Raw genomic sequence first — 27,641 nt, 5'->3', positions numbered from 1 at the left:
GGAAAGCCAGCCAGGATATGATGAAACGGCGTTCAAACGGGCAACAAGACACTGAAATCACGATTGCAGCAGCAGCAGCAGAGGAAGCTGCAGACCGAGCAGAGTGCCATCTTTCCCGAAACTTGTAATGAGTGCGATCAAATCAACTCATAACCAGCATCCATTGTGTCGTTAAAGTAACTAAATAAGCTCCAAAATGATACTCCCGCATAGGCTACTGTTAGACCGGGTTTTGGATGTTTGAATTATTGTCTTACATAAACTATCGGAGGACTGTGGGTAAAGTAAGAGCACGAGGACAACCAAAACAAAAAAAAAACGTCAACTCTCACCTCTTACATATTACTCCGACAATTTTAATCATCACTCACATTACCTGCACGTAAAGTGCGCCATATTATATAGTTCCATATTCCAGCAGAATATAATATTTAATGTAGAAACAATTAGTTAAATTATGTGGACTCAAAATAATGAACAATGCAAAATAAGGCAATCTGATGAATATGTGTTCACACCAAAATAAATCTCCTCTTACACTACCATGGGAGACTTGCGAGTAAAAATGATGGAAATAATAGACTAGTTATTTTGATGACTTGTGAAAATTGATTGATGAAATATGTCTTCGAAAAGATCCCAATACCCACAATGTTATCAATATTTTCTTTCTTTCCCCTTAGAAGTCCACCAACCAGTAGGCTAAGCTGAACGTAAATTATTCCTTTTACGTCTCCACATCAGGTATTTAGTATGACATCTGAGTCAAAGCTGAGGCAACCCTGATGGCATTATAAATCTTGTGCTCTCAAACTTAAAGCTAATACAGAGACACTGATGATGTAACATACTACTCTTGGTACTCTGCCCAACCACTGAACTTCTCCAACGAGTAAAACATATTTGCAGCTTTTAAGCGGCTGCATTACCACAAGCAGCAAAACTTCCTGCTTTGCAGTCTTTCGTGGATCTACTGAGAACTGCTGGCGTTTCAGCAACACTATCTAAGCTTCCTTAACCATTTGGTATCTTTAGTATTTAGAGAGGAGCATTCCCACAAATATAGTAGACAAACAGTGACTATATCTCCATTTAAATTGGCTCATTTTCTGCTAGCTGTAACTGTAAACAGTGGAATTGGCCAGTTATTTTGGCACCAATTTGATACCTCAGTAAAATCTAAAAAAATATTTGGAGACATTATCCAATAAAAAAAAAAAGTGTCACAGTCCAGCCTGGTTAAAGCAAAACTAAGTGTGAGTGGGTTGACACAGCGTAGGTTTCAACCCACTCTTATCAGAAGTAAGAAAAGGAAATCACTTAAATGGCACATTATTAATCCAATACTGCCTTTGAATACACCTTTTTCTCAGTTTACCCACCTCCCCAAACCAGTGGCCCAGTGGGTTTATGTTTTTCCACCGCATGTAAATACATGCCATCTTTAAATAACTACACCACTTGCCTCAACATGCTTTAGTTTCTATGGTTCCCCCTGGTCTACAGAGGCCATACGCTGAGTCATCGGCTACACGGCGTCAGTGGCCCATGCGACTAGATTCGGCCACACAACTCGTTCACGTTATGTCTTGGTTTCTATATAACACAAACAGGCCTCAGTGACAACATTCGGATTCCAAATGAATGAATAGAGAATCCACTTCTTGTTGCACAGCGTACAGTAGAGTAACCACACGCTTTGAACAAGGTCACCGAACCAGAAATACACTGGGTAGTAACTGAGCACTACAGTAACAAAATACAGTAGGCTTCCACCTCAGCCTTCGAGACAGCCACTCATACTGTGCCGGTCATTTTTAAGTGGGATGATAGATATGCCCAAGAGCACATGTTGGAAGGGTAGCGCGTATGCAGGGTGTGTGAGGTATTCTTAGCACCGATGACAGTACGGGTCAGTGAATCCACTCACATCTCTAAATGGTGTCTTGGCAGCAGGACAAGGCCACTCGTCCCTGTCGAGGTATTGAATTCTGCTTCCCTCTGATTATTTCTACTTCAGATAAACCTCTCCTTACTACGCTTCCTGAAACATCAAAACCCAAACACTTGGGGCTAAGAAAAACACAAAAAAAATTTAGATGTGGTAAAAAAAAAAAAAAAAAAAACCTCAGTTGGCAGAGAGTGAACACGCTGTCCGTGCTGAAAGATCGAGTGTTGGTAGTAGTCTAAATGCCATTCATGAGATCAGTTGAAGATATATATTTGGAACAGCAACTTCAGGAGAGCTGGATACACTGAACAAGGCAAGAGACGCATGCCATGCATATCCTCAACACCCACCGCTACAAATGATTATGAAATGATCTGCTTCACTGGGAACATCATCATACACGTAAACCTAAAAAACCTCCAACTATGAGGGAAAATTACGACATGATTTTAATAAATGAAAGTGAGGATGTGTTTCAGCTGTGAAAGAATATTCACAGAAAAGTCAACTATCAAATGCTTTGGTCTCAGAAATCCTTCTTTCAAGTCTTCTAAGCATCATGGTTACAGGTGTTCATACAAAGTCAGTATAGAATTGAGGCTGTGCCTCTTAAGAGTCTTTTGATATGAGTCAGCTTCAACCACACTGCTCAGAAATCAGTTCAGAGGTGTTTTTCTTCAAGAGGAGAGGCGATGTTAGCAGTTGTCATCTTCCAGGATGTTTGGGTGTTCCCCCCAGAACTGGTCCCCTATAATGTCACAGTGGTAGGCCTCCACCCTCTTCCTGCTCCGAGTAACAGACACCTCTTTCTCCTCTTCATTAGGTAGCTTCAAGCGTTTGGTGACAGTCTCATCTCGCTACATAAAAGAAATGAGAATTGTGACTAATTCAGTTATATAAAGGTAACTTAATGGAAACATTCTATTGATGTAATACATCCTCTACATCTCAATCTTAACAAAACTGAATCCCAAATCCAAAAACAAAGCTGAACCTAAATACGTACCCCTCTACAGTCCCCCCCTTTGCAGGTCCTGCACTGCTTGGTGTGTAGTACATTTTAAGTCCAATAATATATCAAAAACAAAAATGCAGCTGCATGCGGTGAGAAAATGTTAAATAGTAAATGGGCACAAAGATGCAAAGCAGCACCTTAAAACCCTTTTATGTTTATTGACTCTGCATTAAGGAGGCAACTTAGATTCTGAATCGATGAACACTGAAGTGCTATCAGCCTTTGGAGAGCACTTTGCAGGAGGCACCATTCCAATTCCAGTCTGGAATTCTTCTTCACCAACATGACGAAACCTTGACGTAAACACTGACGTGGTGATGCAGAATCAATGAGAGCAACCTCATTGAAAAAAATGATCGTTGTAGCTTTCTGAGGAATAAGACATGAGTCTACTGTCTTTCTACGTCAGAGGATCTTAATCTTAGTCTTTCCGGTGAACATTTATGTGCACATAAATTAGTTTTGCATGTGAAATGTGGTAATGCTATTGAATTACATTCCTCTAAGTAAGTGGTTCTTAAACTGGATTTAATGCTTAAAACAGATATAACACCCCTCCGGCAACTTACCTTCTCCCAAATGAGGGTGGTGCCTTTCCGATGGAGAGCCGATTCGTTGTTGTAGTTGATGTCAAACTCTGAGAACAGGATCTCATTTTTATCTGCGGCTAATGTTCCCTGAAATGGAAGAAACACAGTCAGGCATGTGCATATAGATGTAAAGATGTGAAATTAAGAGTGTACACAAATGAGCTCAAATGTCTGGACAGGTTTTTAGAGAACAGAGTACAAAGCTCCTCATTGTCCATCCTTTCAGCAAATGCTTGAAGAGACAGCACCACCTGCTGGTTGTATCAGAGCTAACAGGACACTGAAATTGATTAAATCTTGCTACTAAAACTGTTTCTTGTTGTTTGTTCCTACGTTTCTATTGTGATTACAACAGTTTGAAGGGATGTGAATGACTTCAGTAGCCTGAACATCCAGTTTAGATTAACCGTTTTCCACAAGACGTCTGCTGTTTCATTTCCAGACAACTGGAAATTAAAGGGACTTCCAGATAACAGCTGCATCAGTCCCAGACAGCCGGCGCTAATAGTGACGGACCTGATGTCTTTTTAGAAGGTATTTTCCATGAATTAACCCATTGTTGATTGAAAAATGTCAAAGTGCACATCAAACTTTATCAGAGAGGAAAAACTGCATTCATAAGAAAAGATATTCTGCTCTTTTTTCACAAGTTGACACCATTTCTTAAGGTCTTTATAAAATGTCTGAGGCGTGCTTTTGTCAAAATACTACAGAACAACAACTCACTTTTCAGCCATGAAGAGAGAGAGGCTCTGCTCGAATGTCTTTTTAATACCATTATCTTGAGATCACGAACACTTCTGAGGTATAGTGAATTAGGCATGATGTGAAGTTTAAAAAGTGAGAAAAGATGATGAGGTTGCAGAATTCTACAAATCCAAAGTTGCTTTTTTTGGGGGGAGTTTTTGGATATATTGTGACTTCGGACGTCCGAATATGCTCCAATGATATATGCTCCAAAGCGTAAAAAAAATGTGTCAAAATTAGATGCCTGTGATCTGTGGCCCCTCAGACAGCACTGCATCAGAAACAGGCACAATCATAGAAAGATTTACGGCGTCGGCTCAGGAAAACCTCCAGAAATCATTGTCTGTGAACACAGTTCACATAGCCATCCACAAGTGCAGGTTATAGCTCTAACTAGCAAAGGAGGAGCCCTTTGTGAACATGATCCAGAAACACCACCTTCTTCTCTGGGCCTAAGCTAATTCAAAATAGGCCGAGGCAAAGTGGAAAACGCCTCCTCCAGAGGAAAGGAGACCATCCAGCTTGTTATCAGCGCTCTGTCAGAAAGCCTGGATCACTGATGGTATGTGTGCATTAATGTCGGGGAAACCGGCAACCTGCACATCTGGAAAGGCACCATCCCATGCTTAAAGGCACGTACAGACATTTATATAGATTTTAGAGCAGTAATATGCCCCCATCCAGAAAACACATTTTTCAGAGAAGGCCTTGAATATTTCAGAATGACAACACTAAACCACATACAGTATGGTTTTCTATTGGTGGTGTAGATGCTTTTCTCTTTTTTAATTTTTTTTTTACAGCCAGTCAAACTAACACCTACTGCATATATGTCCTGTAAACATACTGACTGATGTAACATTAAAAAGTCATTATTGTGTATTTGATCCAATCATGTTTTATAACCTTCTGATGATTTTTAATGGTCTTTAACAATGATTATAATTTTTTTTCTTTGTCTGTTTCATTTATAGAAATTAAAAAAAACAATAACAAATTATTATTGTTTCTCCTTATTATTAATATGAAGCGCTATAAATTTGTAAAATCACATGCCAACAATAAAACATACATTTATAGGCATTAAAAAAATTTTTTTTTTTGTTCTCACCTTTAAACGATCCTCTGCCTGTGTTGTGGTGAGTCCTCCTTTTTGTACTAATGTCCAAAATACTGTGTTGTACAAGTTATTTATGTGACCTGAAAGACATAAAAACAAACCATCACATAGATCACACGGGGACTTACCTTAAAACACACCTGTGGTAACATGCATGATATACTTACAGTCTGCTTGCCTCCAGCTCAGATAGTCCTTAAGGTTACGGTTGCTGGGATACAGAACGACACGGCCATCAAAGCCAGGAGGGTACAAGAGGGGCTGTTCTCCGAAAAACTCCTTCCAGTAAAACACATAAGAGGAAGACAACTGGGAGGCCACATGGGTCATGAGCTTACTGCCAGGGAAGCAGAGAAGAAACATATTCTCACAAAGGTAAGAAACGTTAGGACAGGTGTGTGAGAAAGACAATGAAGAAAACTGAGTACCTGGCTCTTCTTTTGAACCAGGTGGAGGTCCTCTTGAAAACAAAGCTGAACTCATCACTTTGACCGTAAGCTATGGTAATATCCTCCAGCTCTTCCATGACAGAGCGAGCACTCCTGACCATCAGTCCCAACGCTCTGTCATCATTGGGCTTTGTGAACTTGTGCTGCTCTGAAAACCTAAGACAAATTGACAAAAAAAAAAGAAAAGAAGAAAAATCCAATAACAGAAATGACTAAGAAAAACAGCCATGTATTCGCAGTAATGTTGAATGAAAAGAAAACCCACTTGTGGAAGTTGCGACCATCCAGTCTGACAACGATGTAGCAGTTGCGCAGACAAGTATCGTCTGTTTCAAAGTTGCGTACGTACTCAAACTTGCTCTTGGCCATGTTGTTGGATGTGGCAAACGGACGGGCAAGGACTGTGACAAGCGTGGACCTAACTCCCACACCAAATCTGCAGACCTTACCTATCACCATGAACAGGCTCCTGGAAAGAGAAAACAATAGGCATTCAAACACATCGTGTGTCAACAAACGCATAACTCTCTCATATTTAAAGCCTCAGCATGACCATAAGCTACTTAATTTTGACCTCAAAACTGATAAAAACAATGAAAAAAAATCTAAATCATGACGGAGCTAATTAAAGTACAATTACTGTTACAACTTTGTTACTAGTCATTACTCACACTTAAACGTCCAGTGAGGTGTTGGCAAATGAGCTTAAATAGTTACATAAATATTTCTATAACGTGGCTCTAAAGCTAAATAACCAGGTCATATCTAAAGATATAAAAAGACAGCTTTTTTTTTTTACCATACATTCACACGTTGGTTTGTGTACAGTCCGTCCTCAAATTCTGTAGTAGTTGTACTTCCCTGGACACTGCGTAGAAAGGTTCCGCAGCGTAGAGAAATTATCAATTTGATATAAAATAAAGTTAGTTTTCCTCTACTGTCTTTTAACCATCTTCAAAAAAAAAAAAACCCCGCTCATCACAAGTCAAATTTTATGATAGAACTGAATTGAAAAAAACTAGAATCCACAAGACAAGTGGACTTTCGAAAGAGCTATCAAACATCGTTAGTGTTATACCGCCATCTTGTGCTCAAAACTCAGAACGCGACGTATGTTTGTGTACGTTTTTTGCAAGGGGTTATGGAACTTGTAGTTCATTTGCAGACTAAGACCTTCTCGTTAAGGTTTATTGGGGAAATTGGTTATTTTCAAGTTGACATATTACAGAATTTGGGGAGGAAAAAAAGCACAATTTAACGTTTGCAGAATGGAAATGCAGCACTTAAAAGGGTGATTAAAAGCTAGGCTCAGAATAAAACGACGAGAGCAACTTTCCCAGAATGCTTCGCTTCAGTGCTGTGCGCTAATCTGCGGTTGTTTCAAACATGGAGGAGACGGAAAGGAAAAGTGCCAAGACAGATAGAAAAGAGCCGGTATCAGCCCCCTCTTCGAGTACATCGTCAAAACCTGATTGCGACCCAAAGATTATAGACAGCAAAGCCGCGGACGATGACGCAGATCAAGCGAACGTTTGTTCTGAAAAGTTCAACCCGCTGCTGGCCTTGTATTCTCCGACTCCACCACCGCTTCCTTTTCCAAACATCAAGTGCCTCAACAATGTGGCAGAGTATGAGAGTTTTCTGAAGGGCGGCCGGGGCCGAGCTAAACCGGAGAATGTTGAGAAAAAACGGCTAAAGGCGATGAAAGGCGTGGCGGACCCGGAGCGCATCGAGAGGCTGAAGAAGCTGATGGTAAACAACCCGGTGTCAGAGGACGGGGAGAGCAGCGGCGCGGCGCCGAGGAGGAGGAGGGCGCAGAAGCCCCAGAAGAATGTCCTGACAAAGATGCCCCGTAGGTTCACTAACCACTTTAGCACAACTTGAAATAGATGTAAAGTGCGCTGCAAACTAAACTGAAGTGGCTATAGAGACGCCCGCCTTCATGGAAAACCATCTGCATACCATATTTTTGCTATTCATTTAAATAGCTTAAAATTGAGCCAAATGGGATATCTGTGGAATACTTTCTGTCAATAATCTAAAGACGGAGAAGCAAAGAATTGTCATTTTTAAGGGGTATGTATGTATTAAATTATTAAGGCCCAGAAGTAAGGAGTAGAGGTCATCTGGCCATGCCAGTGGCCCCAACCGCCCTGGTTGAGGGGCCAGATGACCTCTAGTCCTTGGACCCTAAAAGAAAATGGGCACCTTACCTTTTAAAATCAGAGGGCAAAGGCCAAGTGAAAGGACCGAGGTGAGGATTTGGGACTGGGCTTTAATGATGGAAGGGGGAATGGACCCAGATATCAACTGCTCTGAGATATCTGGTGAGCGTGAAGCCAAGCGCAGACATTGGCAACGTTTCCTTTTTCCTCTTATTTATTCTGGTTGTGCGTTTTTTCTTGCTTGCTTAGTTTCTAGAAAATAGAATTTAGTTGAAACCTTACTGTGCTTTTATTTTTGTATATGTCTGTGTTTTAAGAAATCTTGACTTTTCTCTTCAGCTGAATCTTTTGTGTAAAACCGATCTGCTGCATAACCTCCTTGTTGTTGTTTTTTTTTGTTGTCTTCAGTGTGTAAGGGCAGTCCTTTGGGGGAGCTGTACCGCTGCGTTGAGGAGAGGATAAGAGTCAAAGTTCACATCCGGACCTTTAAGGGTCTGAGAGGAGTGTGCTCTGGCTTTGTCGTGGCCTTCGACAAGTTCTGGAACATGGTCAGGGAACCCTCTTGGGCTTTCCTTCTCTTGACAGTTTTCACGTGCCGAATCTGAAGAAACCTACAGCATACGTGTAACCGTTAGCTTCACGTCTTTACGTCAGCCACTTGTCACCAGCTTTTTCTTTGTCTTTGGCAGGCGATGGTGGATGTGGATGAGACGTACAGAGAGCCTTTACTCGGAGAGGCTTTCTATCACGAGAAAGCGCTCACCATTTCACGGGTTTGTGCCGTTTTGTTTCATCTCGTATTGTTATTCAGCATATAGTAGCTAGCAAAAGTTTGGGCACCCATGTCAAAATGTCTGTTATGATGAATGAATGAGTACAAGACAATTTGTTACATTTTTCTACACTACAAGCCACATTCACCCACACGCCCATGCAGCACTGTTTAGTCCATAAAGCACGACAGGTTACGCAATGCTCTATCACCCACATCCACACGCCAGTGGAGGCATCCTTAGCTCCGGCCTCGCACCTCAGTTATCGTCTTAGGGCTGCGTTCATAGGCATTGTTGGGAAAAGGACAGGTGGCACAAATTTCAGAGCCTTGTGAGAATACTTGTGCAAAAACTGAGCTCTTAAAAGCTGCCAGGGAGTCAAGAAATTAGAAATAACCGAGGCTGACAAACCAGGAGAAGCCTGTAAAAGGAGAGCAGAGGAGGCAGCTGCTTCTTCAGTTAATGTAATGAAGAAGCGGCAGGAAAGGCGGAGGGACAGTTCAGGGAAAAGAAGCGTGCACAGGACCGCTGGAAAGGCACATTGAAACCTGAGATATGTTCAGGCAGAGACTTTTATTCTGTTTTACTTGAAGGTAGTGGTGCGCAGTCTTTTCCGCTTCCTCCTGAAGTCTGCAGTTAAATGTCTAAACAAAGCTCATGTGTTTCGGAGAAAAAAAGTTTAAATGCAACTTTTCGGCCGCAATGAGCAAACGTTTGTAAGATTTGAAAGTTTCATTAAAAAAAAAAAAAAAACAGCTCCTCGATGGTAAGTAGCTGCAATGCAGAGAGATAATTACAAGAAACTTTAAAACCAGGGGTTTTTGTTCCCCCGATAACCTCAAAGATGGTTGTCTTTATGCCCCAGGTTTTACCCACAAATGTTAACGCGCCTCAAATCTTTGTGCAGCTCTTCGAGAAGCTAAACCTCCAGGAAAGCAACGAGCCGGGAAAACGGCAAGAGACCCAGGAAGCCGGCAAGCATCTACCTGCAAATCCTAAAGCTGCTTCAGGAGGCTGCTCCGCTCGGCCGGCGGACATGAGAGCGGATGGCAGGGCGGCAGAGTCCGAGCTGTCGGAAGCTGTTAAAGGCAAACAAGATAAACACAGAGCGCCAGTGAAGGCCGCGGGTCCACAGGCTCATCAGAAGGAATCCCAGACTTATGGGAAGGTCCATACGCGCCACATCAACCAGCTTTTTATCCGTGGTGAGAATGTTATCCTGGTTAACCCGCAACCACTCTGATAGCTTTAATTTCTCAAGTTCTGTTGAGTATCTGAAATACTCAGTGTGGAAGAACGGCTGTAGGCATCATCATCATCGTTTCATTACATTCAGATGAATCAAACACAGACTGTTACTGTATATCATATTGATATGGAAGTCTTTCCTCTGTCCACCAGAGAAATGATTCCGCTCTCGAGGAATAAAAGCTTCTCACTTCTAATTGTAGTAAACTGTGGTGGTCTTTCCTCCTGTCCGTCACCGGAGAAGTCTGTGTTCCGGTTTTCACCCAGCAGGTGGCAGCATGAGTGCACGGCGGCCACCTGCGAGGCTATTGTCATCTGGAGGAGCTTGTCCCTTTATGTTGCTTTTCCCGTCAGTTTGAACGGGAATGACAGCGCAGTCTCAGCGGACTTCATAAATGCGTTATGAATAATTGAGTTTGTGAAGCTCGAGATTGCAGATGGCACTCAGAAGCTGTCATTTGTCTTGACGTCTCAGATTGCCTTTACTCTTTAATGGGCACATTACCCATAAAAGCACAATTTACAGCATCTCGTGGAAGTTGTAAAGATGTTGCTTTTTTTTTTTTTGTTCTCCCCCTCTCTTTCTCTCTCTTTAAATGACAGAGGTTCGTTTTGGATGATGAGCGGCGCAGAATTATTGTTTTCTCTGCATCTTCAGGTCTGCAAGAGTTGCATTTACTTATTTTAGTTCCACTTCAGCTGACCCTCTTTCCTCGTGTTTTGTGTCATAAGTGGGGCACATTTTATGATTTGCCCTTGCTTTAGTTCATCTACTGTATATACTGTTTCTTTTCATACAATGTATCAGAATATTATTAGTATAGCCCATTAACAGCCCTCTCCAGAGAGGGAAAACGGGGTCAATTGTTTTATTGCAAGTTGCGTTTTAGTCGTGTTTGTCACATGAGTGTGTTCCAACAAACCTTGATACACGTAGGGGCACGGCCCTGATTGTAAAACAGATGAGCCGCAATTAGACCGTACAGTCTGCGTCCTCCGTGGATTACGCCAGAGAAATCAGGCCATCCCTCTCAAGAGGAGAAACTGTAAGTTTCAACTGTTGAAGAATTATGGAGGCACTAAGGTTGCACCGCTTAAAAAGTTCTCATACTTTTAACATCAGAGGCTTGCATACGTAAGCAAAGTAGAGTTGAGATTTCAAAGCATTTGCTCTGCAGCTGTCCCGATGGGAATCCCAATCTGCCACGCCGACCGTTTAGTTTGTGTACCTGCTGGCTACCTGCACCGAGGGGCCTCTGTGTCATCGCTCCAAACAGCCGAGTTAAACTCGCACCAAGTGAATGCAATTTCGAAGCCAAGCGCAATGGCTTCGCTTTTGCTGCTTGAAGCACTTTTGAATGAGTCTAATGACACAGCACACCAAATAACACACATCATTAACAAATTTCAATCAACTGTTTAATGTCGTCCATAAAGAATCTCGATGTGTAAATCAAATCAGAGCGGGAAGAACGCAAAAATTTCACTTTCTCAAAGGACTTTTTTTCTTCTTCATATATATATATGTGTGTATATGTATATACACATGTGCATATACTAGTGTTTCAATAACAATATAATTTTTGAGAGGCCCAAAATTATTCGAAGTAGAAAACAAAATGCATAAACAATTTCTACTGATATACATTAGAAAAATAGCAAACAGATTTTGGTCATTTTAATGCTTCAGACATCGATGCAAGGCTACTGTGTGTTAGTGTGCTCGGCCTCTTGAGCCCTTAGGAGAAAAAAAGCACAACTTTACTCCTCCCGAGGCTGCAGAATCCACTGCTCGCTTGTCAGTGAATTATTCATCTCGTTGGTGACTTATCAAAATATGTCAGGCCGCCCAAGATTCAATTTTTGATTATCAATCACTCATTACAAGGGTCAGGAGGCAAACACCGGCCAGGCACTTGAACTACTGAGGAGCAACACGACGTACATCTAACACAAAACGTCTCTGGTGTACAGCTGAATAGGACCGTGTATGATGTCCTAACCCACATTTTCAGAGCAGATGTATACCAACTGCATACCAGCTGGTTACACTGCACAATTTTCTGTACCTGATGAACTGCGAAACGCAGACTGATGATCATTAAGGCGGTGGAAATATGTCCAGAGTTGCCGTATTACTGTGCAACATGAATGAAAAAGGAAAGGCAGCATTTAACGCGATTCAATGACTAACAACAACCGCACAGACAGGTGCATTTTACCATCTTATAACAGTCTGAATCAACACTTCTGGTGCTGAACGAATAGGTCTCATCTTGGGGCTTTTGTGCCTCTAGCTATCACTGGCCCAAATGGACTGGAAACACGCACAAAAAAAGATGCATGGGAGGAACATAAAAAAAAATAAGAATAAAAAAGAAAAAAGGTGTTGGATTTTATATATATATACTCAGCAGACAGCACACTTGGCTTAAGGCCCAAATACAAACATACACCGTTTGTACATAGTACAGAAGCTCCACTCTGGCAGCTCTCTTCAGCACTGCACAGTCCCAGCGTCTCCTTCAGGTTGGCTGAAGAGAAAAGGCAACTTTCTTTCAGGCACCGCGTGCTGCAAGGAAGAACCCACGAGCCCATGAAGAGGCTTCTCCCACTGATTATCTCATTTGGACGCAAAGTGATTATAGTATTCTTAATCGGTGAAATATATCGATATTTTTCCAATAAGAAAGGCCACAAACGATGGACTGTTGGAACAAAAAAAAAAAAAAAAAATCTCGAATGACTCAATCGGTTCCACGGCAAACAATTATTACCCCCCCCCCCCCCCCCAACACTTACAGCCACATTTGGAGTGTGGACACTTATGTACAAAGAGAGCGCATTGATGTGCATCGTTCTAGATCTTAATTCATATCAGATTTGATCTGTATGATACAGACACAGCCTCTTGTGTGTTGACTTCATAACTTATTTTAAGGGCTCCAGATTTCTATTTACAGTTCAAAGGAAGACAAGAGGACCCAAAATTTAAAAAAAGAAAAGAAAAAGAGGTAACTTGACATTCATAAATGTATGTTAGGAAGTTAAAATGGCCGATCGTGTTATCAAAATGAATTATTAGGTAAAGGTACTGAGAATGCATCTCAACAAGAAATTATGCAGCTACTGATTTCTGTTTTTTTGTTCTTTTTTAATTTTTTTGCTATTCTGGTGATTTCACCTGATTGAGGTTATAAAGCAAAATCCCCCCCGACATTTTCTCAATGGCGCTTTTCTTCTCATTAGCCGACATTTAACCGAAAACACACATCCTCTGTGTGTCTAACCACCATCCCGGACCACATAAATCATTGGTTCAATCCACACACATTCATTAGATCCATTCACTACTTAAAAAGAAAAAAAAGAATGAAGACACGGGGTGTTGGAAATAAGATGGTTGACATAATTCAAGTACTCTTTGTTTGCATCTCATGACGATCCTTCCCCAATGGACGGAGAGAGACTGCCACCACTCCTGATAATCTTCGCTCTCCAGTTGCATCACTTTCCAAAGTTTCCAAAGTCAGCAAAGGCATCGTGTTTGGGCTGTTGGGCCATTGCAGGGTTCATCCCCATTCCCATCGCACCGGGCATTCCCATGGTCATACCTCCCTGTGGCATCCCCATGTTCATGCCCATCCCCATCCCCATCATGCCTGGGTTTGGGGCCATTCCCATGCCAATTCCCATGCCAGTACCAGGGTGCATCATAGTATTAACAGGTGGTCTGACTGTTGAAGGTCCAAGACTCATACTAGAGAATCCCTGGGACAGCATGTTGGCAGGGGCTTGATTGCCTGAAAAGTAAAGAAAATACAGTGATTGGAAGAAATAAAAGTTCAAGTTGCACCAGATCTACAGGGTGAAACCCTGGCTAAATTTGCTGCCGACTAATCTGACCTTGTTGGAGGGTGTTGAGACTGGGCTGGCTCAGCTTTGGGGGCTGCATACCAGGGGCCAGAAAGTCCAGGCTGATGTTCACTGAATGATCTGACCAAGTGGATGGGAGAGATGCTTTGGCTCCTGCACCCTGGGAGGCCATTCCGTGCTGCCCAGGCTGTAGTTGTAGAGGGCCCCCGATGTTCTGCATGGGCTGGTAAAGACAGAAAGTGTATGCACAATGTTAAGAAAAAAAAATAGCCACTTCATGCCATAACCAACAGATGTTTACTGTGGTAAAATGCATAAAAGCCTTTTGTCTCCATAATTCAAGGTCTCAAACCCTGAGCTCTGATCCACTTAATCCTGATACTGTCAAAGGAATCTGCTTGTGTTGCTTCTGAACTCATTACAAAACATACCATGCAAAGAAGCTGGAAAAAAAACGAAGAAGTGGGTGTCATATCAGTAAAACAAAGAATGTTTCTTTTGTTCCCCCCTTTTTTTAAGTAGGTCAGCAACCTTTTAACATGGAAATACAGTCAACATATGCAAGCTTTAGTTGGGTTTTTAATGTTTTTGGAACTCACATCTCATTCTTTTCATTCTGTGTCAGTAACAGGAGGAGTGGGTGGTAAGTGGGCGGTCTCTTGGGGAGATGAGCATCTGGTTAGGGCTGCATGTTTAACGCTCCACCAAGATACTTGTCCTCTGTCTTTCAGTCACACAAGGATGTCTCTATCAAACAGGCTTGCTGACTAAGGTGGTCACCAAGGAGTGTAAGTGGTAGGCAAGAGGACGAGCGAGGAAAAAAAAAAAATTAAGTTTGTGCTGGAGTGGTGTACAGCTTCTGACATGCATTTGCCATATATTTATTTTCCAAGAGGGGGATTTGTTATTACTTCCCAGAAATGTGTTGCAAAGCTCTTAAACTAATCAGCCACAACATTACCAGCCACTGGCAGGTAAAGTAACACTGCTCATCTTGTTAAAATCTACTATTCTGGCATTCAGATGGATGTTACCATGACACTTAGCACACATTTCATCATTTTTTGCAGGACCCATGCATGCTCATGATGAGGAACTGAATTGAGGATTGAAATAAACTGACCATTCATTGTATTTCAATTGTTTCCTTTACTCAACTATACGACAATATTTGCAAACTGAGCTGAAAATTACAAAGGCATAAATAGATGGATCTTAAGCTATCTCGTTGAGCAATAATTCCATGTGGCGTTAGAAACATTTAAGGAGAGCAGAGAAGATTAATATTTAAAACCTCCAAACCTTTTTGTCCATATTAATAAACCAGCCGGCACTCAAAGTGAGATGTCTTACTGTAGCAGACTGCATTCATGCTCAGCAATTCAATAACAGATTTGTTTTGTCTTGGCTTTATGGATCATCCTGACTGAGAGTAATTGTGTCAATTCAAAACAAAGTTAGAGCACTTGGACAAGCACAATATCTACTTATACAAAAGGCCAATAGCAACAACTGATGAGGGGGCCAGCTAGTTTAGCAGGGCACATGTGTAAAATAGCATCTTTTTGTAATGCTGGTAGAAGCACCGTCATTTACCAGCAGTCCTGCAGATGGGCGTCAATGTTTGTTTTGTAGAGCAGTGGCTTTCTCTTTGCAACTACGACATGCCTCACTCTCTGAGCGATATGTGTTGCGTTTCCTAACCATTTACAGTCTTACGTAAGAATTAAGAGAATCAACCACCCTGTTACGAGCTCCATTTTTTTTTTATGTTTTAAGGACACTTTTAAATGTGTCAACAGCAGTTTGATGGTGTCCCAGCATTTGTCAAAGAGCACATCAGCAAAGAAAAAAACTTCAGAGCAGTAAAGGCATGTGTTAGTTTGAATTTTTAATAAGTGGTAGCTTATTGATCCTACTAGAAAAGCAGTAAATCTCTAAGAAACCACAAAAGAGAAGACATGACCCGAACAATATATTGATTGGCTGTCATTTTTAATTGCTTTCTTTTTGTCATCAAATTCACTCTCAAAGTGTTTCCAACTATATCATTTCATGAAATCGTGGTTGTTATAGTTTTGGTGTGGACCGCCATCCACTTGTAATCACAGCATCGTTTCTCTTGAAGCAGTTCTAATCATAGTTCACAGCGCTGACAGCCCTCCACAGCTGAATATCATGACTGGTACTGGCCATAACGGTTTCACTATTGTGGTAAAAACGAGCATATGATAATACTGCGGACTAATTTAAAGGCGGTTCCTTCACTTTAACGTTCCAACATAATATGTGGCGGTGCAGTCACATATGAGGATGTTTGCTGCACCCTTCACACAAACAGGAGAAGAAGAAGCAGAAAACAGCCTCTACAATGAGCCAGTGTATGTTGCTACTGCTGGAAAAAAAAAAAAAAAAAATCATCAGGCTGGAGATTTTTATGGAACCTGTGCAACAGCTCAATACGACTAACTTGGTTACCCACTTTCCTAATCATAATTCTGCAGATTTCACTACAGTAGTGTGTGCGCACGTATGACTTCCATGCTGGGGCCGATGTGCCTTAAAAGCAGTCATTGGCGAACAGAGATGTGTGTAAGCACATACGATGCAGAGCTGAGCTTCCTCTGTTTGGTATGTGTAAATCACCAAAGGGGAAGAGTGGTAGGTTAACAAATGTGCTTTATTGGCACAAAGAAGATGTAACTGATGTGTGAAAAGGGTTAGCATTTTCTACTATTCCCCATGTTATTTATCAGGGAGCATAAAAAAAACAAGAGGAATCCAGATATTAAGGTCAGTGAACAAAATCTAAAATGACACATAAGAAAAGAAAAGCCCCCCATGGACAGCGCACGTTAAGATGAAGCCATCTCTAAGGCCAGAGTTTCAAGAACCGCTGGAAACAGCCGCTTCAAAATATGTTCCACAGAAGTGTTATTGTTTCATTTGATTGCAAATCTTTTATTTTATTAGATCCCTTGTTTGCCTTTACGGTACCCATAGTATCCATGACTGTTCTTTTTATACACTGAGGTAGAGTTGTAGTTAACAACTGTTTACACCTTTCCACAATCATAATTTGTGTCTAATTATTAAAGTAAAAATGGTTCCATCAAAGGTAGAGATGAAAATAACTGACGGCGTTAAAGTTTCTAAATATATCTCTAATATAATTTTAGGGAATTCCTGAAAATTTGATATGCTGACAGTCCTACTCCAGAGTTTTGCCACTAATATTTACTAATTAACATGATCCAACACAAACACGGTTACCCATTACAATAATTTTGTGCTTCCTGTTTAATTGGGTTCTTTTTATTTATTTCTAGGTTAATTCAAAATGACGCCACCAGCTTTGACACACTGGTGTTGCAAGTGTGCTCCAGGTGCAGACATAAAAATGTCAAAAGTTTTCAGCTTACAGTTATAGAGTCTGTCCGAGACTCAATGGTAGGGGAAGAAATAAATAAATAAAAGTTTGCTAAAATAATTTAATTTAAATAAAAAATAAAAAAATAAAAAAGTGGTTCAAGAAGAAAAAAAGTTTAAAGGAGGTAGAAACACGAACTGCGAAGCAGCGTAATCGTCTGATGAACCTGAATTTTCTCATGTCACGAAGTCCTTTCAAAATACAGTGGAAACCGCTTATAGTGGTCACGGATATAGTAATCAACCGCTTATATAGATCAAAAGGCTTGGGACAGAATCATTTCTATACAAATGCTGTTTAAATAATTTGTTTATAGTAATCAAGAAATCCGCTTATAATGTTCATTTTTGGCCATTTTATGAATGTAAACATGTGCAAAAATCATTTTAAAACTACGTGTAGGTATTTTATTTTTTTGCCATTTTATTTTTTACTCCCTTGATTCCTTTCTGGACGTCTGCTTCTGCCCTATGCTTCTGCCCTATGCTTCTGCCCTATGCTTCTGCCCTATGCTTCTGCCCTATGCTTCTGCCCTATGCTACTGCCCTATGCTACTGCCCTATGCTACTGCCCTATGCTACTGCCCTATGCTACTGCCCTATGCTTCTGCCCTATGCTTCTGCCCTATGCTTCTGCCCTATGCTTCTGCCCTATGCTTCTGCCCTATGCTTCTGCCCTATGCTACTGCCCTATGCCTCTGCCTCGCTAGCTAACGTAACGAGTTGACACCGGGCAGCAAGCGCACGAATCATGGCTGGAAAAAGGAAGTCATTTTCTCTGAATGAAAAACGTAGTCTCCTCGAGGCGTATGACAAATTACCAAAAACGAGACAACGAGATGCTGCGGCGAAGCTTGGCATTCCTCATGTGCTTTTACCGGGCGCCGTCGTTTTCTTTCTCCGTCGTTAACATTCGTGACTGTCTCTCGTTGCTTAATTAGAAGGTAGCCTGAGGAATGCCAATCTTCGCCGCAGCATCTCGGCTTGCTGCCCGGTGTCAACTCGTTACGTTAGCTAGCGAGGCAGAAGCAGACGTCCAGAAAGGAATCAAGGGAGTAAAAAAAAAAAAAATAATACAAATTCGGTTTTAGTAATCAACCGCTTATAGTGTTCAAATTGGCTCTGGACCAACGTGATCACTATAAGCGGTTTCCACTGTAATAATAAGTTATATTATTATACTTTTCTCTGTCTCAAAATGGAGAATACTTGTTCCCCAAATACCTCAAACACTGCATCCATGCACACAAAGTGTTTTGTTACATGACCATAACCTGTATTTCACCTGTATTCCATTTATGCCCGCTACACTTGTAAGGCTTGTAATGCTATGGATATAGATAAATAATTAAAAAAAAGAATGTGAGTGTGCATGAGTGCAATCATGCATACCTGTGATTTAGACTGGGGCAGGACTGTGGTGCTCATGCTCTGTGTGCTGCTCATGCTAAAGTTTAGGCTCTGGGAGGAAGTGAGCGACTGAGTTGGCCCCATCAAGTCAAACAGGTCTGCTGAGGCGGGACCAGAGGCTGGAGCCGAGACCGGGGTGGGGGCAGCGGCAGCACCTGCTGGAAAGCCTCCAAAAAGGTCATTTCCACTGATGTTGACACTCTGAACAGATGCTGGCATCTGACCTCCAGGAAATGCATTCCATTCTCCAAAGTCTCCATTGGTGTTAGAGGATGGTGCTGCAGCAACATGAAAGAGCAAAAACATGCATGAATGGTCATCCTTGTCATCGAGACAGGAAATGAATCCTAAGAGCTCTACAAATAATTGAAGATTCAGAGAACAGAAGTCATACAAGCAAATCTGAATCTGTCATAGCAAGAAAGAATAAAGCACAACATTTTGTGGAGAGTCTAGCTTTATCTATGACATTCTTAGAAACCACTTGTGCTGTGTTTTAAATTTTCATTGAACTAGCCCAGCTTGTTGTCTCTTCCCCTCACTCAGAGCTTCCTCCACCCCCAGCAACTTCTTATTCTTCTGTCCCCGTCTCCTTGTCATCCATAACAGGAGTTGATGTGTGTCTGTTCTTATTATGCATAGCAGGTAGCAGGCTCCATATGGCCAGAGCTCCCTCAGCATCCCTCTGAATATTCTAGCAGTACGACTGCAACAGGACAGCATACCCTGGCACACACTTTAAAAAAAAAAAAAAAAAAAAAAAAAAAAACAACTCTTAAAACCAACCAGATCCAGACGACGGTCCAGCAGAGGCAGCGTTTGAGGTGAAGTCAGCAAATCCACCAATCAGGTCTGGGTTGAGAGACAAGCAAAAAGACAAAGCAGGTCAGTTCCAGGTGTCATTTTTACATAGTTAGCATTCCTTCAGTGTGAGAGGTGTAGGACGGAGGGGAGCGGCTGAAGGAAAGGATTTGTGGACGAGGCCAAACATCTGTTCAGCACTCTGGCTGTCTCCATCCACAAGGAACTCCTCCAAAAAAACATCTGGTGTACTTAGTCCCTATACATCAACTCCCTCCCCCTGCTGTCCCCAAAATCTGAAGCTTGTTTCAGCAGCTGGGCATAATCTTTCAACAGTATTTAGTGTGTGCCTGTAGCTACTGTAGTGTCTACTAGAAGGCCATCTTTGCCTTTGTGTTTGCCTTTTTCCTGGTTCCGGTCTTTGACCTATTAGCCTGTTGAGACCACAAAAAAAAATCCCACCTGATTGCATCCATTTCCTGCTAAAACTAATAACAAGTGTCACTAAGTGTCAGAGTATTCGAAGAATTCAGTTAAATCATACCTGTGGGGGCAGGCTGACTCGAGGCCGTGTCCACCATCAGCAAGTCAGCTAGACCTGTACTGGAGGGCTGCGGGGCTGCTGCTGGCTGGGTCTGGGAAAAATGTAAAGAAAAGAAAATCAGAACACAGTGCAAACATAATCACGCCCAACCAGAGCCATATCAGTAAAGTCTTATCTCATTTTATATTCTCTGTTGTGATCCTGCTACCTGTTTGGCAGCGGTGTCTGGGCTCCCATCTCCTGTGTAGTGAGCTGCGGCCCCCAGGTCCACCTTTTTGGACGGTCCTCCTCTCTTTCGCGTTGCTGTAGTTTCTGTTGCTTGGACAATGTGAACACTCTTGGTGGTAACAGTCTCCTCTTCGTCTTTGAACTCTTTTCCTGTCTGACCATTGCGAGACGAACGTTCGCGGTCCTCATCGTTGTCACTGCAGAGAAAAACTTAGTTCAGGTCAAACGAACCAGGGCTGTTTTCTGTACACGGATCTTTGTTCCGAGTTTGATTGAAAGGTCGAAAACTGTTAAACTGTCACGTTTCAGAAAATCTCCCCCACCAATGTCTGTTTTGGTGCACTGATGATTAGAGGAAGAGGTGCTACCCATAATGTGCTTTTAAATCTGACTGAATTCAACTCTGGTCCTGCCTGTAAGTGAACGATGGACGGAGCTGTCGTGACATCACCAATTGTTTTGTTAATTTGCCATTTAGAAGCCTTGTGTTTGACATTTTCCAACATGATCATAATCAGACATTTTTAAGAACCTTTAGCAGATTAGAAAACATTCGTTTGTGTTTGTATCTCTTATATTATATCATATTAACATCCTCTTGCCTGAACCGATCAGGTGAGTCATCTCTGTCCTTCTTTCTAAACCTGCTGATGGTGTCATCAATGGTGCTGCCAATTTTGTCGCTGATCTCCCCCAACTTTTCGCTGAACGGAAATGGCCCTTTATTCTTGTCCCAGTCGTCATCCCAGCTTCCCCGGCTGTCGCCAGTGTCGTACCTGTCCCCGGCTTAAAAAAAAAAGAAGGAAAGAAATCAAGATTCAAACACACATTCACAAACATCACAGTGAAAAGAATGTGAATCCATTTAGAATTCATAGATTTTGTTAAATGAACTTACTGTAAGGTCGGTATCCCATACTGTCAGAGGACACACCGATGTATCTGTCTTTGTTCTCTTTTGCCTTTTTCCGCTCTTTCCTAAGCCTGTCATCATCCTGAACAAAGCCCACCAGCTCCTTCACCTTCTGACGAACATTCACTCCTTGATCCTTCCCATTCTCATCTAGAGAGAGAAACAAAAAAATGTATTAATTAATTTGGATGCGGAGGTGTTAAATAACATAAATAAGCATCTAGGTAAAGGGAACACTGACGGTTCTTACTTGTAAATAAACATCTTTGGAAAGAGTGAAAGCAGCTTTGGGGAAGACTGTGTGTGTGTGTGTGTGTGTGTGTGTGTGTGTGTGTTTTAAGAGTTTGTGGATTAAGCAGTGCTTAGCGCCTCCATGCATTCATTACAGCTAACACTAAAACTATTGTTGATAAACACACTACAGTTCTGATGTGCAAAGAACTTATTATCCCATCAAAACAAAATGCATGACGCACAGCAAACAGTTCTAAAGTTCTAAAAAGATCAAATGTAGATAAAGACGAGAATGGTACCTTACCTACAAAGTGGTAGCTTTCTAATGATCTCAGGTCATAGAGGTGTTCTCTGGTACTGGTTACAACCCTCTCAGATCCATTCCTGATTAGATGGGCCAGCAGTAACATGGACTGAGACAAAGAAGCACAAAAGTAGTTGGAGCAAAACGTGATTGATTGAGAAAATCAATTCTTCTTCCAACAAGATTGAACTTCAGTCATGTTTTAGGACTAATCAAAACTGGACTAAGCGCTTTGGTCTTTGAGCTCTGAGTCATAATTAATCATGTGCGTTTGTGGGATGTTGCAATTAGACCTTGTAGACTCTCCTCCAATTCTTCTTGTTGTCCCTCAACATGCGGGCCCACAGCATGTTCATCACTTCTGGGAACAACTCATACATGAAGGTGGCTCTGTTTATACACACATTGGACGAATCAAAGAGAGGCAGACATTATCACTCACAAACGTGTGCATCTGCAATGCATGTCAACTGACAATTAAACCGGAGAGTCTAATCATAGCTTTTATTCAGGGACAGTCTCACAAAGTTTAAAGTGTTTCAGGTACTACAGGCTCCTTAATAGCATTTGTGCTTGCATTGCACACCAGGAGTTGCAGTGACTAAATAAATCTGAACCCAAAAGGATTAAAAGTTGTCCTTATATATGTCACTCTAAACAGTGCTATAAATTAGGAGTTTCAGACCCATTTCATGTTGTTTACATTTAATGCCAAGTAACAAATAGCTCAATTCTTGTAGAAAAGACAGGGTTTTTTGTTGTTTTGGGTTTTTTTTGTAAAACCTTCCGTGGACCAAAAGCAGTCAGGTATGGGCCCCTTTTAACCTTAGCTTAAGTTAGTTTGGAAGAGTTCTGGGTCATTAACACCTTGCCACCATAAGTCAAATCCTGTTGAAGCAAACATTGTGGAAAAACACAGCAATTTTATTCGAATTGTAAAATTTTTTAAAAAAGTTCAAAGTTAATAGAAAATTTTAAAAAATAGCTGGATTAAAAACAAGTTAAAACAATCCAGCATTTTGTCCTAATGAAATTATTTAATCCCCAAGTCAAGCTAGAGGATAAGTTTAGTTTATGTCACTCTGTGGTCTGTTCAACAACAACAACAACAAAAAGAAAGAAATCTTTGATAACACAACAATTTCTTAACTCTTTTAAAAGCCAGTAATGGGTGTACAAACAGTGCTTGTGGCATTTTGAATACTCGTGCTGAGCTCAGGTTGTGGCACTCATGAGACCCGCATTCAATTCAACCAAAATTACCAGAATAGTTTCTGGCTGGAAGAAAAATCCTGTCTCAAAAACAGTGAGTTTTTTGGATACAGTCAAAAACTGAAATCAAGTTTGTTCAGAGTAAAGGGAATTTCTTTTGAGAAAAACTAAAGAAATTTGAAAATGCAGATGTAAGAGGCTCTATTTGTCTCTGGTTTGCCTTTGTTTATAATTAACCTTGATATGTTGTAGAACATCATGTTGTCCTTACCTAGAAATTTCACTCATCAGCTGTCCTGATGGCCCCCAAGGGTCATCATTGGTGGCCTCTCTGACTTTAGACTCCACTTCTGAGTAGTTCATCACCACGTTCGTTCTGTAGAGTAAAAACACAAAGACTTCCCTGCTTACATCAAGCATTTCACAAGGTGTCTCTGTCCTGTGTGTGGCCGCCGCTGACACCAATAACACAGACAATAAAAGATAAAAGTCACTCCTCATAACCACCACACGCATACACTTGTCCTTTTATAAGCTAAAGCAGCAATAGGGAAACAAGGGACTGAACCAGCAAATGCAAATCTGTATTCTACAAAAACACCAATGAAACATAAAGTGGTGCAGAGCACAACAGGACTGTGCTGTGTGTGTGTGTGTGTGTGTGTGTGTGTGTGTGGGGGAGCTTTTTCCTGCCGACATTCTGAGAAACCAACTTCATAAGAAAAAAGAAACTTAAGTGGTAAGAATACTAGCTCTCTAAGAACTTAAGCTAACAACATATTTGTTTTATAAACTCAGAGGACTCTATATTTTACAAGTGATGAAATGACACTCATGAACACGTTCGAAATTGTAATGATTACAGAACTAAATAAAATCGAACTGGAAATAAATGTACTCGATATTACACAAACTGGCAGCAGTCTCTGCTACTTGGCTTATGCACATACACACTCCCATAACCAACCAACCAACGTGTCAGACAAGAAACTAATGTGCATCAAATATCAATTTAGAGAATATGCAGCAAAGTTGAGAAATACAAAGGACTTTAGGGGAAAACAATAATGCAGAAATATAAATGATGTGTGACCATTACTGCTGCACTGTTGTCTGTTTACATGGCCTATTAACTGTCCTTGGAAATGAGACATTTGTTGAGATTTTCAATCTCAATTTGACCATTCCTGATTTGTGAAAACAGACCGATATATGCGGGATCTGATATCTATTCAGCAGTAACTGGATAAACTGGTTATCGAGACAATATTTTTAAATTTATGCTTCACAGGGAGCAGTGTATCCCATTTCTATACATTGTGCTCCGTGTGTGTGTGTGTAAGGCATACCCAAGAGGCACTCTATTCGCTTATAATAATGGCTTTTAACAGGACTAAAGAAGAATAATCAAAACCCAAACTAAAATCTTGTTCCAGATCATCCATCAAGCACTCTCACAACTTTATCCATGGCCGGACAACAAGGAAATTTGAAACTTGTAACTTCCAATGCCTCCCTACTACCACATCAGCAATAAAATGTACAGGCCCCCTCAGAGCGACAGTAATTTGTTGTACAGGTAATACAGAAGCTCTTTACATTTACACAGACAGGCTGCATTATTACTTGAAGCTACAAGATATAACCAGTCTAACAACCGAGTCTTGTAAAATCTGATCTCTTCCAATTTGCATAGAAAAGTATTCCGTAACCATGCCTTGCGCCCTTTCGCAAGCGATTCAAATCTGTCTCAGAGGTGAAGCATGGCTGACAGTAACTGCTGAGGGGTCCCTGTTTGACTGTTGGTTTTAATCCCAGGCAAAACTTAATCTGTTTCAAAAGAAGGCCATCATGTTTTAACCCAGCTTCACATCGTCTTGAGGAATGGGGTGTGTGCTCTGTGGGCTATATGTGCTATATTTCTAACTTCATATATTTTGAGTTTTTCTTGAAACTACTTGCATGAATGACAGCAAAGCACAAGAAGACATGATGTAGTGATGCAACAATTTATCTCGCCACAGAGGAGCTGCTGTCCGAGCTTATCAGTTAGATAAAACGGAAGTTGTGATACTCTCACAGTGACACACTATCACACAGATTTCCGCTACAATAGTGTTGTGTCAAAACATTTCCCATGCAGTTACTCATGAACGTAAGTGCAGTTCATAAATTAACTTCAGTTTACTCACACAACAAGAATGCTGCACCATGTCACTGTCAGTGTTGTTGTAAATGGTTTGAGTCTGGTGATGCTTCATGAAAACACAGATTCTTAATGTGATCATTTCTAAACGTGCTATGGCACAAGCTCTATCATCACCCACAACTAAAGTTCAACATGGATACTCCAAACGTTTTGCTCTTTCTCGTTATCTGACATCGTCTAACAAACTGAAGACTTATTGCAAAAGGTCACACTGCAGGGAGACAAGTTCCTCCACAGGACGACAATCTTGAGTCACATTCCATTGTCTGGGTTTGAAAAACTACCCACTAAAGCTTTGAAGGGAGATACAATTGTGCAATAACGTTGCACGGCCCTGCAGTACAGTACACCACAACATGCTCATGTTTAGTTAGCTGCTGAAAGTAAACACAGCACAAAGAAGAACAAAAAGGTGCAGCGACCACAAGGCTTTGACCAACTTCAGCACTGACTGACAAAAAGGTTCTGGTAGGCTATTAGATTCATGGCCATTAGATTACGGGTGTGTCTAATGCTTTAACCAAATAATGCAAAGGCCCAAAAGAAGTATACAAGAAGTACACACAGCACACAAATTAAACTGAGAATGGGTTCTTTACATGCTTTTGATAATTTATTTTGTTGTAAAATCTGGTAGAAAGGTAAACCGTACCTAATCTCGTTTAACTATACTTAAATCGTCAAATTCCAGAAGACAGTCTCAGATCCCCATAAATAAACCACCAAACACTTACCTTCACAGATTAAACTACTGGTTTAGTTACTGTAAATCATTATACAAATACAGCTTTACTATGTGAAGTGTTGCAATAAAAAAAAAAAGAGTGGGGATTAAGGTGTTAATAATTTCTTCGGCACTCTTAATAAAATTACTGGATAATACGTCAATGTATTATGAAGTATGCTGTTCAACATTGGTGAACTTTGCCACGCTTAGATTTAGCTTGTTTGATTTAACGAACAGGCGTTTTGACACAAGAAGTTGGCGACGAAGACTATTGTAATCCAGCCACATGCTGTAACTTTATGATAGACAGTTAACATAATTTATAGAACAGCTAATGTAACGTGAAGTGGCTACAAGTGTCCTAACGATTATACTGCTAAGTGCTCCAATACACAGTTATGTACTTAAACGTTTTTTAAGACAGAAGTAGCCAAACATCGTTTGGGAAACTTGTATTTCAAAATTCTAAACGTTCCCTGATGGTTATTGAGTCGAGGGGCTGTCAAACTAGCTTAGCTTGCTAGCCCAGTGAGCGAGCTTCCCAGTAAAGTGGCTATATAATTAGCTTGTCAGCTAAGAGAGTTAGCTTGCACTGTCGGACAGAACACAAGAAAGACACGCTCAGTCATCGCATACCGTTGTAAATGTCATAGCAGACAAGTGAAAAAACGGAGAAAAATAACTTAAATAAACACGAGATACTCATATCAAGACAAAAAGTATTATTGAAAGTCAGCTAACTTGCTAATAGCTTACAAGCTAGCTAACTTGTTAGAGTGACGTGACGTCAAAGTTTTGGGTACGTGTCTTTTTCAAACAGGTAAACTACAGGCACAAATAACACAAAATAGATAACGTATAGTCAGATAATACTCACGCTTTATCAACCAAGTCCCTAACTTTCCACATGTTAAGCATCTTGGCTCTGTGAAAAGGGGCTTACTGCCTCGGCAAAACCCTTTACTCCCGACGAGGACCGAAACCAAACCTTGAACTCTGGAAAGTAAACTATTTTTCACCTCCCTTTCAAGACAGGAGGCGCAAACGCACCAGTCAGACAGGAAAGGTTACTGCAGTAAATGCCCCTGTAACGTCATCAAAACTGCGTAAAGCAGCATTGGAGTTGTAGTTTATTATTCGTGTGACGGTACCACTATTGATACTGTAAGTACATTAATCTAATCTCTTAGATAACTGAATGAGATTACCGCCGTTGGGTTCCGAGGCAGACGTTAGTTAACCTTGTGCCGAAAAAGAAGCGGCAGACAGAATGATACACAGCGTGTGGGGAGATAAAACAACTGGACAGAAATAGTTGTCAGCGGAAAGATAAAAATTAAACGGCAAGTATTTAAACTGGAATCCACACATGAACCTCTGGGGCCTGCTGAATGAGGCAGTATGTAAACTTTAATAAGTGAATTATCCTGAGACTCTATTACAACCCAGCTATTCACATATTAATGGAACCCGGAGGAGGAAATGGAGTCCGGTAAAATCCTGCCACTCTTTGGACCAAGATGCAGGAAATAAAATGTGTTTTTTTGTTTAACTCTTGGCCAGTCATAACTACGTTGATGCAGATAGAGCATTTATTCAGTTGACTATGGTACCTGATGGTGGTATACTACTGAATTATATCTTTGTATATTAGCATTAGTCTAAATGTCATAAGTACAACCTTGTTTCCAAAACA

General features: G+C 41.0%; 3 protein-coding genes across 4 annotated transcripts; 1 reads left to right on the top strand and 2 right to left on the bottom strand.

The window, feature by feature from the left end:
- Positions 1-1,750: 1,750 nt before the first annotated feature.
- On the bottom strand, positions 1,751-7,713 carry thg1l (tRNA-histidine guanylyltransferase 1-like). 2 transcript variants are annotated; one of them, XM_075481053.1, is made up of 7 exons: positions 6,544-7,713; positions 6,138-6,341; positions 5,852-6,028; positions 5,591-5,760; positions 5,415-5,503; positions 3,536-3,643; positions 1,751-2,808 (listed from the first exon to the last, which is right to left on the bottom strand). In XM_075481053.1, exons 2-7 carry the CDS (start codon positions 6,329-6,331, stop codon positions 2,647-2,649), a joined length of 900 nt encoding a protein of 299 aa, XP_075337168.1. In that variant the 5' UTR covers positions 6,332-6,341; positions 6,544-7,713; the 3' UTR covers positions 1,751-2,646. The 2 variants fall into 2 exon arrangements, with proteins under 2 accessions (XP_075337168.1, XP_075337167.1); XM_075481052.1 differs by having other exon boundaries at positions 6,677-7,713.
- Positions 7,188-10,241, top strand: lsm11 (LSM11, U7 small nuclear RNA associated). The gene is made up of 4 exons (XM_075481051.1): positions 7,188-7,724; positions 8,446-8,585; positions 8,727-8,810; positions 9,718-10,241. Exons 1-4 carry the CDS (start codon positions 7,259-7,261, stop codon positions 10,051-10,053), a joined length of 1,026 nt encoding a protein of 341 aa, XP_075337166.1. The 5' UTR covers positions 7,188-7,258; the 3' UTR covers positions 10,054-10,241.
- A 2,604-nt stretch (positions 10,242-12,845) lies between these two features.
- On the bottom strand, positions 12,846-26,991 carry clint1a (clathrin interactor 1a). The gene is made up of 12 exons (XM_075481050.1): positions 26,823-26,991; positions 23,281-23,385; positions 22,091-22,187; positions 21,798-21,906; positions 21,245-21,409; positions 20,949-21,132; positions 20,327-20,543; positions 20,119-20,209; positions 19,560-19,625; positions 18,756-19,051; positions 13,965-14,157; positions 12,846-13,861 (listed from the first exon to the last, which is right to left on the bottom strand). Exons 1-12 carry the CDS (start codon positions 26,861-26,863, stop codon positions 13,566-13,568), a joined length of 1,860 nt encoding a protein of 619 aa, XP_075337165.1. The 5' UTR covers positions 26,864-26,991; the 3' UTR covers positions 12,846-13,565.
- Between the last annotated feature and the right edge of the window lie 650 nt (positions 26,992-27,641).

This window comes from Odontesthes bonariensis, chromosome 13, assembly GCF_027942865.1.
Source record: "Odontesthes bonariensis isolate fOdoBon6 chromosome 13, fOdoBon6.hap1, whole genome shotgun sequence".
Classification (NCBI taxonomy): Eukaryota; Metazoa; Chordata; class Actinopteri; order Atheriniformes; family Atherinopsidae; genus Odontesthes; species Odontesthes bonariensis.
The sequence above is the reverse complement of the archived record's forward strand: the minus strand, read 5'-3'. Positions and strand labels throughout refer to the sequence as shown.